This window comes from Oncorhynchus clarkii, chromosome 4, assembly GCF_045791955.1.
Source record: "Oncorhynchus clarkii lewisi isolate Uvic-CL-2024 chromosome 4, UVic_Ocla_1.0, whole genome shotgun sequence".
Classification (NCBI taxonomy): Eukaryota; Metazoa; Chordata; class Actinopteri; order Salmoniformes; family Salmonidae; genus Oncorhynchus; species Oncorhynchus clarkii.
Window position 1 is genome coordinate 21,462,135 of NC_092150.1, and position 14,193 is coordinate 21,476,327.

The 14,193-nt window shown below is 41.1% G+C and overlaps 2 protein-coding genes across 4 annotated transcripts; both read left to right on the forward strand.

Annotated features, from left to right (window-relative positions):
• Positions 1–1,581: 1,581 nt before the first annotated feature.
• Positions 1,582–6,825, forward strand: LOC139407623 (ankyrin repeat domain-containing protein 29-like). Of its 3 annotated transcripts, none has more exons than XM_071151455.1 (10): positions 1,582–1,832; positions 3,372–3,482; positions 4,099–4,197; positions 4,457–4,555; positions 4,720–4,818; positions 5,292–5,390; positions 5,533–5,631; positions 5,836–5,931; positions 6,110–6,208; positions 6,323–6,825. In XM_071151455.1, the coding sequence occupies exons 1-10, from the start codon at positions 1,821–1,823 to the stop codon at positions 6,404–6,406; spliced, it is 897 nt and encodes a 298-aa protein (XP_071007556.1). In that variant the 5' UTR covers positions 1,582–1,820; the 3' UTR covers positions 6,407–6,825. The 3 variants fall into 3 exon arrangements, with proteins under 3 accessions (XP_071007556.1, XP_071007557.1, XP_071007555.1); XM_071151456.1 differs by having other exon boundaries at positions 1,648–1,832; positions 3,372–3,541; XM_071151454.1 differs by lacking the exon at positions 1,582–1,832 and adding an exon at positions 1,912–2,067.
• A 676-nt stretch (positions 6,826–7,501) lies between these two features.
• LOC139406591 (vacuolar protein sorting-associated protein 4B-like) lies at positions 7,502–13,400 on the forward strand. The gene is made up of 11 exons (XM_071149351.1): positions 7,502–7,731; positions 8,243–8,354; positions 8,707–8,857; positions 9,024–9,085; positions 10,352–10,471; positions 10,606–10,762; positions 10,931–11,079; positions 11,322–11,403; positions 11,603–11,822; positions 12,005–12,145; positions 12,232–13,400. Exons 1-11 carry the CDS (start codon positions 7,711–7,713, stop codon positions 12,331–12,333), a joined length of 1,317 nt encoding a protein of 438 aa, XP_071005452.1. The 5' UTR covers positions 7,502–7,710; the 3' UTR covers positions 12,334–13,400.
• Positions 13,401–14,193: the final 793 nt, after the last annotated feature.

Genomic DNA, 14,193 nt, shown 5'->3' on the forward strand with positions numbered 1-14,193 from the left:
CTCATCTCTAAAAACCTGCCAATTACAAGCTTACAACTAAATAGTAATCAAAACAACGTCTCCTTACACAGGCTACCTGCAATTATGCACCCTGATATTTAAGTGTTACACTCTTAGAAAAAAGGGTTCCAAAAGGAACCCATAGGAGAACCCTTTTCGATTCCAGGTATAACCGTTTTTGGTTCTATGCGCTACCTACAGGTTATGGAAAATGTGCTCTTTTAGTATTTCTCCAGTAGGTATCCTGGAGGAGAACACCTCCAATTCTATGTCAAAGATAATAAAACAAAAACACTATAGTAAATAATAAAGTAATGTCCTCAAAAACACAACAGTAAATACTACAGTATACTATAGACGCAAAAACACTACAGTAAATTCTACAGTATACAACAATCTGCAAAAACACTACATGAATTACTATAGCATATACTATAGTTTTGTTTTACTACAGTATTTATACTATAGTTAACTGTGAATACAACAGTATACTACAGTAAATACTGCAGGGAATACTATAGTAAAGTCAGCAAAAACACTACATTGAATACTATAGTATTTAAACCAGTCATGGTTCTTCTCCAGTCCCAAATTTTGGCACAAACTAATAATACCTTCGAAACAGCTGCTTAACATCCAAGAATACAGGGTAGCCTGTGTCACAGCACAGACACTACTATATGATCTACTGTAAGATCCGAGTAGGGGAGAGCCAAAGGGGTAAATTGAGCCACCATTGTTTCTAGGAAACTATACACACAATTAACAATTTGACCACATACTTAGGAAGAGGTCTTCATTTGTGAAAGAAGAAATCATATGGCATCATATTAGGTCCAAAAAACGGATTTTCACCAAGTCAAATGAATTTGTTAGAGGTATCATTATGCTTGCATCTAAACCAAAGTAGAAAGATCCTTTTAAGATTGTTCTATACATCAGTTGGGGTCTCAATACGCTTCAGAATGAGGTCCTAAACCTAAAGAAATATAACCACAGCTGTGTGGGCTAATACAGTGGTATAGTGGTGCCTGGAGAAATGGGTATACTCTACTTCTGCCAACAACAAAAAACATACAAACAGCTCCACAACAATGTCTCCACATGAGGAGAAATGTTTTTGGTCTGGGAAAAATCCCCCAAAAATGTGGAGGGTGTAGTTGCCCTTTTATTCAGAACGTTACCTGGGGTAAATTGTTCTCCCCGTACCCAGGATAAGTTGTATGTGGAGGGTGTAGTTGCCCTTTTATTCAGAACGTTACCTGGGGTAAATTGTTCTCCCCGTACCCAGGATAAGTTGTAACAAAAATATGTCGATATCTTTGTTAGAAAAAAATACTATATTTCCCTCGACAGAGTGATGCTGAATGTCTAAAATGCCTCAATTTACCTTAATATACCCTAATACAGTTGTATGGCCGACTTTCTGGAGTTTAGGGGCATTAGGAGCAAGGACGGGCTTATGTGTAACAAAAAAAACCAGATATAAAATAACAGCCTATTTTTCCTCAGGATAAATAAACTACTACCTCCAAAATGAAACTAACAGAATCGAACTCGTTTCATTTGGTTGAACAAACGACTCCATGAAATCGAATCAGACATAGCTGCAGCGGTCGTGACTCGTACGCCTGTCTGTGTGTGGCTGGAGCGGCACTGCAGAGGATTTGCTGCGTGTTTTTTTCCAACAGCGCGCCGACACCCTTGGAGCAGTCAGTGTGGCAAAACGAATTACAGCCGTTATTACAGTTAAACCCATCGGGACGTTAGCAACAACAACCCATACGCAAGAAATATGAGTCACGAATGAGGTCCACAGGATGTCGTTCAAGGTAATCTCAACGTTCTCCTGCTTTTCTGCATATGTAGCTGAGTTGACTCAACTCCACTATATATAGATATCCACTATTACAGGGATCTAAACTAGAGCTACAGCTACTACTGCCAAGGCTACTCTAACCATGCTTGGAATGAAGAGAGAGTAGCCTAATATAATCTACTCATTACGAATGCTTACTTTCTTTGCGTACATGGCTTCTAATCTGTGCTGTTATGAATAGGCCTATGGTGAGTTATGCGCACGTAATAAATTAATACATCGCAGGGACTTTGCGGGCAATAATAACATCGTGATGGAAATTAGATATGCTGCTTTACTTTCGTGGTCATGGTCTTCCCGGACATATGCCGCGTTCAAGACAACTGGTAACTCGGAAATAAATAAGCTCTGACTGGAAAAAAATCGATTTGAATGGTCATCCAACTCGAAATTCCAATTCGAGAACTCGGGCCACTTTCTAGAGCTCAGACTTTCAGTCCTGAAGATCACTGACGTTATGATTTGACCTGCATTTTTCCAAGTTTCCAGTTGTTCTGGTTAACATTAGCCACCTAACGTTAGCCAACGTTAGCAACAACACATTGGAATTCGTAACATATCATACGTTTTGGGAATTCATAACATATTGTACATTTTTGCAATTCATAACATATTCTAGGTTTTTGAGAATTCATGACATATACGAAATGTAATTTATCATAAGAAATGGATGATGGACATCCACAAATTAATACATACCATACGAAACTTAGCATGTCTCTGATTAAAAACAAAAATGTAACCTTCATTTAACTGGGTTAGACAGTTAAGAACAAATTCTTATTTACAACCAGGGGCAGAATGACAGATTTATACATTGTCAGCTCAGGGATTCGATCCAGCAACTTTTCGGGAACTGGCCCAACGTTCTAACCACTAGGCTACCTGTCACATACAGAATAATACGAATTGCTATGAGACCAAGTGGCAGCGACATGACAGTTTAATCTTAGCTAGGCTAGGGTTTAAGGTTAAAGGGTTAATTAAGGTTAGGGGAAGAGTTAGCTAACATGCTAAGTAGTTGCAAAGTAGCTAAGAAAGTAGTATGTAGTTGAACATTTGCTAAAATGATATGGTGATGAAATTCAAACACAACTTTTGGGTTGCTAGATGTTTGCGTTTTCTCTTGTCTGTGTTTAACATACCCAGATTCATTTGGACCTACATAAGTGGGTGGGAGCTACACACAACCAGACCAGAGACCATATAACCATACCCAATGCAAGAGCATAATCAATGTGTGTGTGTGTGCAAAGAGCCTCTGTCCATATTGATTCTCATATTGATTGTGAACAGGAAGAGCCTGACTGCAACTAATTTTAAATGTTTTTCGCTATAACCTCCATTGTCTGACCAATACCAGCAAAGAAATTACTTGCCCAATTTTGACATATGTGATGATACTGTAGATAGTGTCTTTTAGTCTGGTTACAGGTCTGTTATCTGACACTTGTGTCTGTTCGATGTTGTATCATGTGTGTTTGTCCTACAGAAGGAGACGCCCCTGGCTAATGCTGTGTTTTGGGCAGCTCGAAAGGGGAACTTGGCCCTGCTTCAGTTACTGCTCAACAGTGGCCGTGTGGATGCCGACTGCAGAGACAGTGTACGGACGCTGCATGCCCTGGCGGCTCAGCTGCACGCTTTACCCATAAACCACCTGTGGTAGGAGAGAAAGAGAGAGCTACAACTCTTCTCTGTGTGTGTGTGTGTGTGTGTGTGTGTGTGTGTGTGTGTGTGTGTGTGTGTGTGTGTGTGTGTGTGTGTGTGTGTGTGTGTGTGTGTGTGTGTGTGTGTGTGTGTGTGTGTGTGTGTGTGGATGTGTGCAGGTGTATCTATGTCTCAATAATGTGTTGTAGGTCTGCTCATGTTCAGGTGCTTGCAGTTTCCATGTGTGTCACATCTAATTGTTTATTGTTGTGTGCTATTTGAAATGTAATGCTATGTCAAGTCTCCGCTGATAAGTTGAAGTATGTTTCAGCAACTTTCTCTAGAGATTAGGGAATGTGAATGATTGGGTGGAGCATCAGACAAGGGGTGGTACTTTGTAGGGCTGTGTGTGCAATTATGTTGTCTGGAGGAGAATCAAAACACAAAACAAAACAAAAACAAAAAAATCTATACCTCCAGGTTTCTTTCATGTGCAGTTTGAATGACATGTAAGACAATGATCTGACTGAACTGAGGTGTTGATTGATTGTGATCCCTCGATCTCTTTCCAGTTTCGCACCACAGCCCTGATGGTGGCGTCCTACAATGGCCACAGTGACTGTGCCAGGGAGCTGATCATGCAGGGAGCTGACATTAACCTGCAGAGAGAGGTAAAGTATACTCCCACTTTAGTACACCTTGGTGTCATTAGAAGAAATACCTTGGTTTTAGTGCTGCTCCTTGATAAACTGCAACCATCTGCTTTTCCGTAGTACAGCGTCTGAAATTAGCGTTGCATTATTGATGTTGCTTTGAGACTAATGTGGTTAAAGTAGAAACAATAAGCAGTAAAGATGTTTGAAGCGTTGAGAAAATGTGTATGTCCTTTTTAAGGTCTTTCTGACATTGAATGCATGTTTCCACCCTCAGACAGGCTCCACTGCCCTCTTCTTCGCTTCCCAGCAGGGACACAACGAAGTAGTAAAGCTCCTCTTTGAATTTGGTGCCTCAACTGAATTCCAGACAAAGGTATGCCGTGTCACCTACATAGAGAGAGAGAGAACATCACAGGGAGGCAGACAAAATATGCTGACGGCAGTGATCCAGTGTTGGATGCCTGCTGTGTATAGTCATATTCTATGTGCCAGTCACTGCGGGATATGTTGCTAATCTGTGTTCTCATGGTTTGGCAGGACGGTGGCACAGCCCTCTCTGCAGCCTGTCAGTATGGCCACTCTAAGGTGGTAGACACTCTTTTGAAGAATGGAGCCAATGTTCATGACCAGCTGCATGTGAGCATCCCTAACACCTATCTCATCTCACTATGTCTGTCCTTTTCCCACACTCCTACAGAGCCTCACAGTGTCCAATGCTGTATTCCACAACACAGCGAAATCCCACTGGAAGACCCTCTCAGGTTACCGCTGAGTCAGACATGAGATGTATTTTGTTTGATGCAACACACAGAAGGGATTGGATTACTCAGTGAAACTATGTTACATGTTTGTATGAAAACAATACAGTAAGGCTTACATTCATTTCAACAGAGTGATTCTCTGCTCACTACTAGTTATGATATTGGTGATTGACAATAGTGTTTTTTGCATCATTAAAACATCAGCCTCTTTCTCTCCTTTCTATAAGATCCATTGTACCCACAACAGTGCCATTCTATGTGTTACTATTCATGAACAAGCCATACATTGCATAACTTTGTCATGCAGTTGCTTTGCTGTTGTGACATGTTTCTAATATCATGTTTCAGGATGGTGCCACCCCACTCTTCCTTGCTTCCCAGGAGGGTCATGTGACTGTCATACGTCAACTGCTGTCATCTGGAGCCAAAGTTAACCACCCTAGGGAGGTGAGGCCACTCCCCCAAACAATAATAGAGGACTTCAATAAAGGGACTGACTTCTTCATCTCTCTTCTCACTCTCTTCCTCCTTGTATTTTGTCTCCATTTTCTTTCTCTCACCCCCCTCCCTCACTATCCCTCCTCTCTAGGATGGCACAGCCCCCCTGTGGATGGCAGCCCAGATGGGACACAGTGAAGTAGTGAAGGTTTTACTTCTGCGTGGTGCAGATCGGGATGCTGACAGAAAAGTATGTTGTCCTTTAGCAACCCAGTGGGTACACAGTGGGTACACAGTGGGTACACAGTGGGTTGACAAAGACAATATGATTGTCTTCCATCAATATATTCAATCAAGTCATTTATTGAAATGCATTTCTTTGTGTTAGGCATATTATATATTGAATGGGCAATTAAAATGTCAATGTCTCATGATTCTTTTGATCTTATTGAAGGACGGGTCAACTGCATTATTCAAGGCAGCTTTCAAAGGACACAACAGTGTCATTGAGGAGCTCCTCAAGTTTTCCCCTTCAATGGGCCTTCTCAAGGTAAGATATCTAGGCAGTGATGCTTTCTCTTTGCTGTCTCCTGTCTCTGGCCATGACCCAGAGGAGTAGTTTTTATTCAGAAGTATATTGTGAAACATTGTATTGTAAAACATTTATCAGTGTTTTAGTGATAAGAACCAGCCGTTAGTTAAGTGGCTTCACCATTCCATTTCTCCAGAATGGTTCCACAGTCCTCCACGCTGCTGTCATGGGTGGCAATCATAAAAGTGTAAACCTTCTGCTCGGGGCCAATGCAGACCCCACGCTACCCAACAAGGTAAATCACTGCAGTGTGTACAGGGGAGAAGAAGCAAAGCAGAGGAGAAGGATGCATTTTAGGACGTTGCTCTGGTTGATAATTTTTTCATGACTGGTTGTGTTTTCTTTGCAGAACAATGAACTGCCAGCAGATCTTACAAAGAGTGATCGCATCCTGAGTGCTCTGCGACCACAAATCTTAAATGGAAGTAGTTGATGACAATCCTAGTTCCCACCTTAGACCATGGTTGTTTTATGGAGAGAAATGCACTGAGGGCTCCGAACAACAGAGAACAAACAAACAGGATTCAGTCACACTACAATACTTATATGGTGCTTGCTTTCAGTTGCAGCTTCAGAAAATACAATGCTATTTGGAGTAAACGTAACTGGACATATCAATATGTAGCCTACTACCAAAATGCATCCGTTTGTGGCTAGAGTTATTTTGCCATGTACATCCTTTTGTTTGAGGTGTTGTTCTAACTTTGCTGTATAGTTTTAGTTTCTAAAATATTGTATCCTGGTGCTGTGATATTTCTAAATATTTTGCATTTTTTTTATTTCTGCAATTTTAGTAAATGCAATACTGTACATTGGGTTAAATAAAATATGAATGTGGAAGAAAAAACAAAATTTCTCCTGTGACCAAGTCAATAACATGTGCTATAATAACAAGTCACTAGAGGTCAGTGTACTTACCGTTGGTACCAATGATCTATATAAACTCTGGATATTTAGATGCTGAGTTTGGCGATTGAGAGACTTTGAAGCCACCGGTCGGCCATATTGGCACTCTCCAGTAGGAGAGCAGTCCTCCATAGCAATGAATGGAATTCTACGGTATTTAAATGTAATGTTTCAAGGACAAAATGACATGTATTAAAGCATTTTTTGTTGTAGTGAGGACAGTAACATTAGTCATCTCAAAAAATTATACAACCAATGTTTTTAGATATTTCAAATGTTTATGTTTAGCTCACATAATATAATTTACAAGTATGCATTAAGGTATCTGTAATATAGTAAATGTGGCGAAAACGAATGTAGACGTTAATTAATGCATTTATATAGCTTCCCCCAAGAAATTACCACAGTGGGGAGTGCCAAGATGGAGGCACAGCGCCCTTTAACAGTCATCTAGTGTATTTATAAATCACCAAGAAACTGAATCCATGCAAATGTGTCTGATGCTCTTTGTCTGACCTCATTTATCGCATATGCAATGCACATAGATTTTAAGAATAGGCTGTGAAATTGACCGCAGTAAACTGACAACGATAGGTCAGAAAAAGCTCTCGTCTCTTTTTGTGTTGATGTCACGTGTAAACCATAGGCGGAAGTGACACTCGACATCTTGATGCGGAAGAGATTCCGAAGAATTAAAGAACTGTCACCAAAATGACAACAAAACACTAACCAGAGCTAATAACGTCGTATTATAGCTATTGCACGTTGATTTACTGAGACGAGTGAAATTCTACGGTGGGTTATTTTTACCATCGTACGTAACCAGCACCCATGGCTAATAACAATTTACAGGTGAGTGAATCTCCAGCCAGATACAAAATAAATAAGTTAGCTAACTACTGTAGCTAACACATGATTGTATCGTTAGTCTACTGTGGGTTCATATGGCGTTATTATACGTTTGTCTAGTTAATGTCTCTCTTGACCCAAAGTATTTAATGAATTCGCATCAACTAAGTGTGTATGATTTCTGATTTTCCATTTACAAATGCCATTTTGACATACCTTTGTGACATCTTGCGGAACAAGATCATAACGTCATGCTAATGCCCTACCCTCTCTTGTTATGGTTCTTCTTTAAAATAGCCCCGCAAGATCATAACGTCATGCTAATGCTCGACCCTCTCTTGTTATGGTTCTTCTTTAACATAGCCCCGCAAGATCATGACGTCATGCTAATGCTCGACCCTCTGTTGTTATGGTTCTTCTTTAACATAGCCCCGCAAGATCATGACGTCATGCTAATGCTCGACCCTCTGTTGTTATGGTTCTTCTTTAACATAGCCCATGCATTGTGTTACAGAAGGCAATAGATCTTGCAAGCAAGGCTGCAGAAGAGGATAAGGCTAAAAACTACGAGGAAGCTCTCCGGTTGTACCAGCATTCCATTCAATACTTCCTTCATGTTGTTAAATGTGAGTTGTCTCTTATCTCAGTTCAACTTCCTGTTACTTCTTTTTTCAAGTTCTTAATTTGCATTTATACTGCAAACACAGAACATCTACATAGGCTACTTTGTTTTTCTGTTCCCTTTCATTTACTGATATATGTGTGACTGACATGATTATGAACTGTGCACCTTTGACCTCAGAGTTTGGAATAAACTTTAAATGACCCCATTAGGAGCTATGGATCAACATGAACAATTTGTTCAGAAAACAACTTTAACAGTTTTGTTTCACTTTCACATTGAATGACCCACGTGTGAAGATTACCCAGCCTTGGACATAATGTGATGCCAACCTGTTACATTTCCTCTCCCTGCAGATGAGGCCCAGGGAGACAAGGCCAAGCAGAGCATCAGGGCAAAGTGTGCAGAGTACCTGGACCGAGCAGAGAAGCTGAAGGAATACTTGAAGAAGAAGGATAAGGCCCCTCCAGCCAAGCCTGTCAAGGAGTCCGGCTCTGATGACAAAGGGTGAGTGAGCATAAGAAATCCTGGGATGTGTTATAATCCTTACCAATCCTTCATTCTGATCTGATTCTTGGTTCTTTTGAGCTGTGTTTATACTTTTTATGTGGCATAAAGGTGGGCCTCCTTATCAGTACAGTGATCTCAAACTACTTTGTTTTTTCTTTTGCAGGAATGACAGTGATGAAGGTGAAGGTGACCCAGAGAAAAAGAAGTTTAAAAATCAACTCTCAGGTGAGTTATATCATCAGCTACTTCACTTTTCAGCATTTTTAGTGTGGCTCATACAAAGCTTTAATGCAGTCTTGTGAGACTGAATCTGTATTTGATTTGAATGATAAAAAGCGATATTTGCTGTCAGGGGTGTGAACGTTTAAACTAAATTGGGATCGTTAACGTTTACAAAAATCCTAAACCGAAAAAATGATGTTCACAGTGCAGTTATCACAAAACTACCACTAATGATCACCACCATAAAGGGAAAAATATAAATTAAACGAATACTTAACCCAACAATGCTGTAAAGTTAGTAGGAGGAGAAATGCTTCTTTCAAATGATTTCCCACAGATATAAAGGGCTCCACACATCATCATTGTTAACAGTTGGAAAACATTTCAGAGAGTGAGACAGGGAAGCGACAGCAGCGAAGCCCTTTATGGCAATACTTTAAGAAGTTAAATGAGAAGGTGGTGAATTGAGCTAGTGCAGAGGCAGAACAGGAGCAATGCTAAAACATCTGAAAGGGAGACACCATGACCGTGAGCCAGAAACCATTGCTGGCAACAGCGCAGGCCCCCAACAACAGACATTAAACAGGCTCTTCACACGAAAGAAGTGCGATAAGGGATGGAGTGAGAAAATCACAGCTCTGATTACAGAAATCATTGCAGCTGATATGCAGCCATGGTTAAGGGTAGAGAATGCCGGCTTCAATGTCCTAATGGCATATCTAGAACCAGACTACAAGAGTGTACAAATTGTACAGTGAAATTGTAAAAAAATAATAATAATGTACAGAAATTGTACCATGATTGCTCTGGAAGTACAATGGTCGAGATCTCAAACACCATACGTGGTGTTAACAACAGATTGTTGGATTTCTATGAACACGCTGTCATACATCACCGCAACGAGTCATCACATTGATGAGCAGTGGGACATGAAGTCCCATGTACTAACCACTTAGGACATGGAGGAGAGGCACACCCCAGAGAACCTAAAGATGGCATTAACTACCTTCGTTGCTGAGTGTGTGGGGGACAGCAGTAAGGTGAGCGCCATTTGGTTGCCATGACTGCGGTAGTTTGAACTGCATTGCCACCTAGCGGTCAGACACAGGACCATGTCTGCATTGTGAATTCGCATGTGTTTTTCTGTGTGTATTTTTCTCTCTCAGTTGAAGCAGAAAAAAATGGCACTTTAAACGTTAAGAACATTTTAACATTTGTTACATCCCCATTTGCCGTACTACATTTCACTGACTTCTATCTATGTTACAGGGGCCATCGTCATGGAAAAGCCAAACATCAAGTGGAATGATGTAGCTGGGCTTGAGGGTGCAAAGGAGGCCCTTAAAGAAGCTGTCATCTTGCCCATCAAATTCCCTCACCTCTTCACCGGTATGAATAATGGAATTCAAGAAACACATAACATTCTAGACATTAACAGATGTATTGTGACTTGGAACAGTGCATCTGACGAGTAAATTGTTTTCAATAAAGAATACCTAAGTATATTGGTCTTTGGTGTCCAGGAAAGCGAACTCCATGGAGAGGGATCCTGCTGTTTGGCCCTCCTGGTACAGGGAAGTCTTATCTGGCCAAGGCTGTGGCCACAGAAGCCAACAACTCTACCTTCTTCTCTATCTCCTCCTCTGACCTGGTGTCCAAGTGGCTGGGGGAGAGTGAAAAGTGAGTGATGGGACAAGGAGGGTTGGCAGGTTGCTATGCAATCAAATCAATATACTATTTGAAAGGATATTTCTCATACATCCCTATCTCTCTCCTTCTCCTCTGTATTCTTCTCCCACACTGTCCTTTGGTCTCATATTCACTCTCCACAACTCTTTCTATCTTCAGGTTGGTGAAGAACCTGTTCAGCCTGGCCAGGGAGAACAGGCCCTCCATCATCTTCATCGACGAGATAGACTCTCTGTGTGGCTCCAGGAGTGAGAACGAGAGTGAAGCAGCCCGCCGCATCAAGACTGAGTTCCTGGTCCAGATGCAGGGTGAGAGAGCCAGCCACTGGGCTGACAGACAGTACAGTTTACACAAGCCTGTCCTCAGATCCTGATTACCTTGTACTTTGAGTATTGACACAACTGCTTTGGCCATTATGTCGTTTGGCACTGAACCTTTTTGTTGGTGCGGTGTCACCAGAACAACTAAACAACCATTTTTCTTGCCAGATTTTAGCTTTCCTTTTTACTGAATCAGCTATATATTTAAATAATTATCTCTCTTCTCTGAGGTGTTGGAAATGACAATGAGGGAGTCCTGGTTCTAGGAGCCACAAACATCCCCTGGACACTGGACTCTGCTATTAGGAGAAGGTCAGTGTATATTTATCCTCTGATGATCTCAAGTCCTTTATCTTATTGTGAAGATGTATTATTCACCATTTTGGGACCAAGTGACTCTTATTAAACAGATTGTTAAACATTAGAGATAAATAATGGGATGACCCTTGCTGTATCTCCATATAAACATTCCCATATCAGATATCACAACTGTCGTGTTTCTGTGCCTCAGGTTTGAGAAGCGGATCTATATCCCTCTGCCTGAGGGGCAAGCCCGCTCCTTCATGTTCAAGCTGCATCTGGGCTCCACCCCCAACGAGCTCACTGAATCAGACTATGTGACCCTGGGTAAGAAGACGGAAGGCTACTCTGGAGCAGACATCAGCGTCATCGTAAGGGACGCCCTCATGCAGCCAGTCAGGAAGGTGCAGTCGGCCACTCACTTCAAACGGGTATGTGACATTCAAACAGGGACAGGGCTCACCTTGGTGCAGTGAATCTTAATTCATTTAATTTTCCTCATCTGATAGTTGTAAAGGAAGCATTGAGTCATATGAATACTCTGTCAATGAAACATCAGTTATCACAAATCCATGTACCATTTTTGCCCATGCGTTCTTCTTCATACACTCAGGTCCAAGGGTCATCATGGAACCATCCCAACCTCGTGGTAGACGATCTCCTGACCCCATGCTCACCAGGAGATCCAGACGCCATAGAGATGACCTGGATGGATGTTAATGGGGAGAAACTCATGGAGCCCATTGTTTGCATGGTGCGAAGAACATAGATATTTTAGATTTTGAACATGAGGGAGCAAGTATGTGATGCTAACTGACCATTGTGATGTGCTGTTCACAGGCTGATATGCTGAGGTCACTGCACAACACCAAGCCAACTGTGAACGAGCAGGACTTGGACAAACTCAAGAAGTTCACAGAGGACTTTGGTCAGGAAGGCTAATACTCAACCAAATAATGCGAACACAACTTTCCTTTCTCATATCCTTTTTCCTCACTGGTTCTCAGGCCTGCATTTGCTACTCTACTTTCTCTCCACAAGTAGCAAAGGGGCTTCATGTTTCATGTATGTTAATTTGTTGACTTACTTTGTTAGTTGCCAATACATACCCATAATAGTGTACCCATAGTATACAACTTTTCTTTTTACAAAGATAGATTGGTTGAAGATGGTGATGGTCTCAAATAATATGGATTCATGAAAAGTATTTATAATTTATGCTTTAAAACACTAAAGTGTCTGTTTTGGCCTTGATGGCATCAAATAAGCAATGCATGCAATTGTGCATTACAATAACTCCTCCAAAAGTCCTTTACTCCTTGAAGTGCATCTATGGTTTGACAAGATAGATGAGGATTGCCTGTTTTGTTGTACTGTAATGTGTTTGGACATTGTTTACCAATGTTTTTTTCTTTGTATTCATTTTTCTTACCAAGAAGGGCTGCATCTGTAATTTTGACTCTGTGTTGATGGAGCAGCACTCATTGAAGAGGACCATATCATGATTAACTACCAGCAACTTTAATGATTACAATTTTCTTTCATCAGTTTTTATGTAGAGTATTTTCATATTGTTTTTCTGTACGCTGTTTTTGAAAGAAGATGTTGGACTGAGTGCCTTGCTGGTCAAAAGAAAGTAAAAGTACTTTGGAATGGGTTGGTGGGGGTATGTTATAATGTAATAAAACCCAGTGATTATTGATCTTCAAGGGAAATCAGTAATAGAGTGAGCAATAATCCTTTGTAAAGTGTTTTAGACCCCTTAATATGTACTTCCCACATCTTTACAGACTTCAAATGTTTTGTACAAGTTGTGCCTTGAAGAAGAATCAATGTGCAGTGCATTCGGAAAGTATTCAGACCCCTTGATTTTGTTAGCCTTATTCTAAAATTGATCAAATATTTTTTTTCTCATCAATCTACACACAATACTCCATAATGACAAAGTGAAAACTGTTTTTAGAAATTTTTGCAAATGTATTACAAATAAAAAACAGATACCTTATTTACATAAGTATTCAGACCCTTTGCTATGAGACTCGAAATTGAGCTCAGGTGCATCCTGTTTCCATTAATCATCCTTGAGATGTTTTTACAACTTGATTGGAGTCCACCTGTGGTAAAGTCAATTGATTGGACATGATTTTGAAAGGCACATTTTGAAAAGGCACCTGTTGACAGTGTATGTCAGCAAAAACCAAGCCATGAGGTCAAAGGATTAGTCCGTAGAGCTCCGAGACAGGATTGTGTCGAGGCACACATCTGGGCAAGGGTACCAAAAAATGTCTGCAGCATTGAAGGTCCCTCAAAACACAGTGGCCTGCATCATTCTTAAATAGAAGAAGTTTGGAACCACCAAGACTCTTCCTAGAGCTGGCCACCTGGCCAAACTGAGCAATCGGGGGAGAGGGGTCTTGGTCAGGGAGGTGACCAACTACACGAAAGTCACTCTGACAGAGCTCCAGAGTTGCTCTGTGGAGATGGGAGAACCAGAAGGACAACCATCTCTGCAGCACTCCACCAATCAGGCCTTTATGGTAGAGTGACCAGATGGAAGCCACTCCTCAGTAAAAGTCACATGACAGACTGCTTGGAGTTTGCCAAATGGCACCTAAAAACTCTCAGAACAATATAAACAAGATTGCACACTTTGGCCTGAATGCCAAGCATCACGTCTGGAGGAAACCTGGCACCATCCCTACAGTGAAGCATGGTGGTGGCAGCATCATGCTGTGGGGATGTTTTTCAGTGGCAGGGACTGGGAGACTAGTCAGGATCGAGGGAAAGATGAACGGAGCAAAG

Bases quoted from the DNA above. Each gene is read 5' to 3' on its own strand.
- LOC139406591 (XM_071149351.1), top strand. From the start codon at position 7,711: ATGGCTAATAACAATTTACAG. The intron at 10,763-10,930 runs GTGAGTGATGGG...TTCTATCTTCAG, and splicing joins TGGCTGGGGGAGAGTGAAAA to GTTGGTGAAGAACCTGTTCA. The intron at 11,080-11,321 runs GTGAGAGAGCCA...CTCTTCTCTGAG, and splicing joins GTTCCTGGTCCAGATGCAGG to GTGTTGGAAATGACAATGAG.
- LOC139407623 (XM_071151454.1), top strand. The intron at 3,483-4,098 runs GTACGGACGCTG...ATCTCTTTCCAG, and splicing joins ATGCCGACTGCAGAGACAGT to TTTCGCACCACAGCCCTGAT. The intron at 4,819-5,291 runs GTGAGCATCCCT...ATCATGTTTCAG, and splicing joins ATGTTCATGACCAGCTGCAT to GATGGTGCCACCCCACTCTT.